The sequence below is a fragment of the Salvelinus alpinus genome, chromosome 21 (genome assembly GCF_045679555.1).
Source record: "Salvelinus alpinus chromosome 21, SLU_Salpinus.1, whole genome shotgun sequence".
In the NCBI taxonomy this organism is placed as follows: domain Eukaryota; kingdom Metazoa; phylum Chordata; class Actinopteri; order Salmoniformes; family Salmonidae; genus Salvelinus; species Salvelinus alpinus.
The window spans coordinates 45,572,339-45,576,124 of NC_092106.1; the positions used below are offsets into that span (position 1 = coordinate 45,572,339).

A 3,786-nucleotide genomic window follows, 5' to 3' on the forward strand; every position below is an offset into this window, starting at 1 on the left:
CCACCTTCCTAACCCCACGATCTCTAGCCCCCCTTCCCTAGCCCCTCCTTGCCTAACCCCACCTCCCTAACCTTACATCATTGTGCAACATCATGGGTAAACTCTAGGCACCTTTCAGCTTGAAAAAGTGGATTTCTACTGGTGTGGGGATTTAATAGGGGTGGCAAGTAGCCTAGTGTTTAGACCGTTTGACTAGTAACCGAAAGGTTGCAAGATTGAATCCCCGAGCTAACAAGGTAAATATCTGTCGTTCTGCACCTGAACAAGGCAGTTAACCCACAAGGCCGTCATTGAAAATAAGAATTTGTTCTTAACTGACTTGCCTAGTTAAATAAAGGTAAAATAAAAATAGTACAGAATGATGTAATATCTGTCTGAATGGATCCATCAGATGTTGTTGAAGAATAGATACTGTATCTCCTGTACTACACATTACCTTCAATAACATCACCCTTACAGGCTTCCTCCAATTACCCTCAATTACCTGCTCCCCAAGTTATCCTCCAATAACAAGTCCCAATTAACCCCCTCCTGCCCCTTCCTTCCTACAAGCACCCCCTGGTGGCCGTGTGCTTGTTTTTTAGCCGGGGGCTCATTTCTCCCTATATCAGCAGCTCCCCTTCTCTCCTCTTCCTCTCCCTCTTTCACTCTGACACTCTCTGCAGGAGATGCCAGACTGACAGACACTCATCCTCTCTCTCTCTGTCTGTCTGTCTCACCAGGATAAGGTTTACTGTTGCCAGGTAGGGCAGAGGTAGAACAAGGTTTTGTGTGTCAATCGCTGTTTTTTCACGTCTGGTTACAGGTGTCTGTGTTGAATGGTGTATATCTTCACTGATGGAACTTTTTGTTAATATCATTCTGTCTACAGAGTGTTCTGTATGCAAGGTCTTGGTTTGGTCTCTCTCCAACAGGTGACGGAACTCTCCCAGTCTTCGGCCTTGTCTCTCTCCAGGTGATGAGCCTCTGGGGCTGGCTGTGGCTGCTCTACTGTCTCCATGTCCCTGGGTGTGTCTGGGGTCTGGATGGAGGTGGAGAGGGGGATTGTCGGCTGGAAGCTAAGCCCGTCTCCGGCAGTGTTTATCGGGCAGGAGATGTGGTCATTGGGGGCCTGTTCCCCATCCATGTGGAAGCCCCTCTGCCAGAGCAGGAGTTCAGGAGCATTAAGGGAAATTCTACCTGTACAATGTACGCAGCTTGTGTGATAACAGATTTTTGTCATTGTGTTTTCACCTAACAGTAATGTGTATTCAGTTACCTCCTATTTCTCTGTTTTATCCTTTCTTCCGTCTGTCAGTTTCAACCAGCGTGCTTACCGTTGGCTCCAGACTATGATCTTTGCTGTGGAGGAGATTAACCGTGACCCAGCCCTCCTGCCTAACCTCACCCTGGGGTTCCTGGCTTCTGACACATGTCGGTCAGAGGGCACCACCCTGGGGGCAGCCCTAGCCATGGTGACCGGAAAAGAGGCCTCAGTGGTGGGCACAGAGTGTGGCACAACCCCCGAGGTTCCCGTCATCATCGGGGATGCCCGCTCCTCAGCCTCCATGGTGGTGGCACAGACCCTTGGGCCGTTTGATTTACCCATGGTGAGGCAGGGGTTGGATTACAGGTTGGGAAGAGATGATGCCTCTTTTCACATTACATTTCAATCTCTTTCTAGATGTCTCTCTCTTTAACGTTTACTTTCCTTCTCCCTCTGCTCTCTGCCTTTTACAAATTATAATTATCATTGACTCTCTCTCTCTCTCTCTCTCTCTCTCTTTCTCTGTGTGTTCTCTCTCGCTCTCTGTGTTCTCTCTCGCTCTCTGTGTTCTCTCACTCTCTTTGGGTTCTCTCCCAGGTGAGTTACTTTGCCACCTGTGCGTGTTTGAGTGACACCTGGAGGTACCCCTCGTTCTTCCGTACGGTACCCAGCGATGCCTTCCAGGCTCGGGGCATGGCCAAGCTGCTACGTCTGCTGAGATGGGTGTGGGTCGGGCTGGTGTCAGAGGATGGTGACTATGGCAAGTTTGGGGTTCAGCTGCTTCTCCAAGAGCTCCAGGGATCTGGGGTGTGTGTCGCCTACTCTGAGGTCCTCCCCAAGGTACGACCTCACTCTGATGATCTGACAGTATACTCTCTCTTTCACTCTGACTTCCCCTCTCTTCTAATCTAACAGAAACGCTCTCTCTGATTTTCTATGACTCTCTTCCCTTTCTCTCACTGATGGTCATCCCCAAGTTACCGTCTAAGAGAAAGATCAGGCACATTGTGGACACCATCAGAGGATCTACTGCCAGAGTGGTGGTGGCATTTGTAGGATTTGCGGGTCATTCAGGGGTGAGCAGTTACAGGTCAGAGTATTGTTAATGATTTGTAACACAGCTGTAGCAGTGTCCTTGTGTCTTACCATGTCTTGATGCCCTTTATAGACACAATCATTTCCTAATTGATAATTATGCATTTCAGCTTGACTATCTTGATCTTTTTAACGATTTCATTCTCCAGGCCCTGATGGAAGAGGTTGTCCGTCAGAACATTACAGATAAGCAGTGGATTGCCTCAGAGGCCTGGGTCACTTTCTCTACTATTGCCGCCCCAAAGAATCTGCCCTCTCTTGCCGGGACAATCGGTTTTGCCCTGAAGAAAGCTGATATTCCCGGCCTGGGGACTTTCCTAACACGCCTCCATCCAGACGGGGACTACCAGAAGTCCGACCCCTTCCTGAGGGAATTGTGGGAAGAGATGTTTGGGTGTTCTCTGGGGGTTGACCTCAGCGTGACGCTGTCGTCCAGGCGACAGTGTACTGCGTCAGAGGTCATACGTGAGGGAGACTTTACACCTAAATCTCAGTTTTTTGTCCAGATTCCCAATGTTATCTCAGTAAAATTAAGTGTCAATCCTAGGTGAGGGGGAGAGCCTGTATGCTGACGTGTCTCAGCTGAGAGCCAGCTATAATGTGTACAAGGCTGTGTACGCCATCGCCTACGCCATACAGGATATGGTGGCCTGTCGACCAGGGGACGGAGTCTTTAATGGTGGACAGTGCCCTGATATCAGGAAGCTTCAGCCCAGCCAGGTGAGAATAACATGTTGATCTGTTTTCAAGTTAACAACACTAATGTTTCCAGTCAGGATACAGTGAAACACTTTGTAAGGTTTGAATACTAAAGAACAAAAGCCACAACTGGTTCTAACTCTTAATCCTGTTCCAATGCCCTTTTCTCTTTGAGATTGTTCATTATCTGAGGGGAGTGAACTTCAGTACTCCTGTGGGGGAATCTTTCCACTTCGACATGAATGGTGATCCGCCTGCCTCTTATGACATCATCAACTGGCATGTGACCCCCGAGGGGACGGCAGAGTTTGTCCAGGTCGGACAGTTTCTGTCCTCTGAGGGATCGGACGACCAGTTCCACATCGACATGGATAAAGTGGTGTGGGGTGGGGGCAGCGGAGATGAGGTGAGTTTAGTGTGTGTGTGTGTGTGTGTGTGTGTGTGTGTGTGTGTGTGTGTGTGTGTGTGTGTGTGTGTGTGTGTGTGTGTGTGTGTGTGTGTGTGTGTGTGTGTGTGTGTGTGTGTGTGTGTGTGTGTGTGTGTGTGTGTGTGTGTGTGCGCGTGCTTGTGCGTGTCCGTGTGCGTGTGCGTGTGCGTGTGTGTGTGTGTGTGTGAGCTTTATTGAGTTAATCACCCTGAGGAAGACATACAGAAAAGAGAAAGCTGGAAAAATACCAAATAAATAACAGTGGGACGAAATCTCAGACAGAAAGCTCTATCATATCACGTGAGATATTTGTGTGGTC

The 3,786-nt window shown here is 48.9% G+C and overlaps 1 protein-coding gene across 1 annotated transcript in view; it reads left to right on the top strand.

Annotated features, from left to right (window-relative positions):
- The first annotated feature begins 958 nt into the window (after positions 1-958).
- The window catches only part of LOC139548643 (extracellular calcium-sensing receptor-like), a 4,515-nt gene continuing 1,687 nt past the window's right edge, over positions 959-3,786 (top strand). The window contains exons 1-7 of the mRNA XM_071358417.1: positions 959-1,188; positions 1,298-1,589; positions 1,844-2,086; positions 2,224-2,322; positions 2,491-2,806; positions 2,889-3,061; positions 3,216-3,446. Coding sequence (XP_071214518.1) covers positions 959-1,188; positions 1,298-1,589; positions 1,844-2,086; positions 2,224-2,322; positions 2,491-2,806; positions 2,889-3,061; positions 3,216-3,446 — 1,584 coding nt within the window. The remainder of the gene's footprint in view (positions 1,189-1,297; positions 1,590-1,843; positions 2,087-2,223; positions 2,323-2,490; positions 2,807-2,888; positions 3,062-3,215; positions 3,447-3,786) is intronic.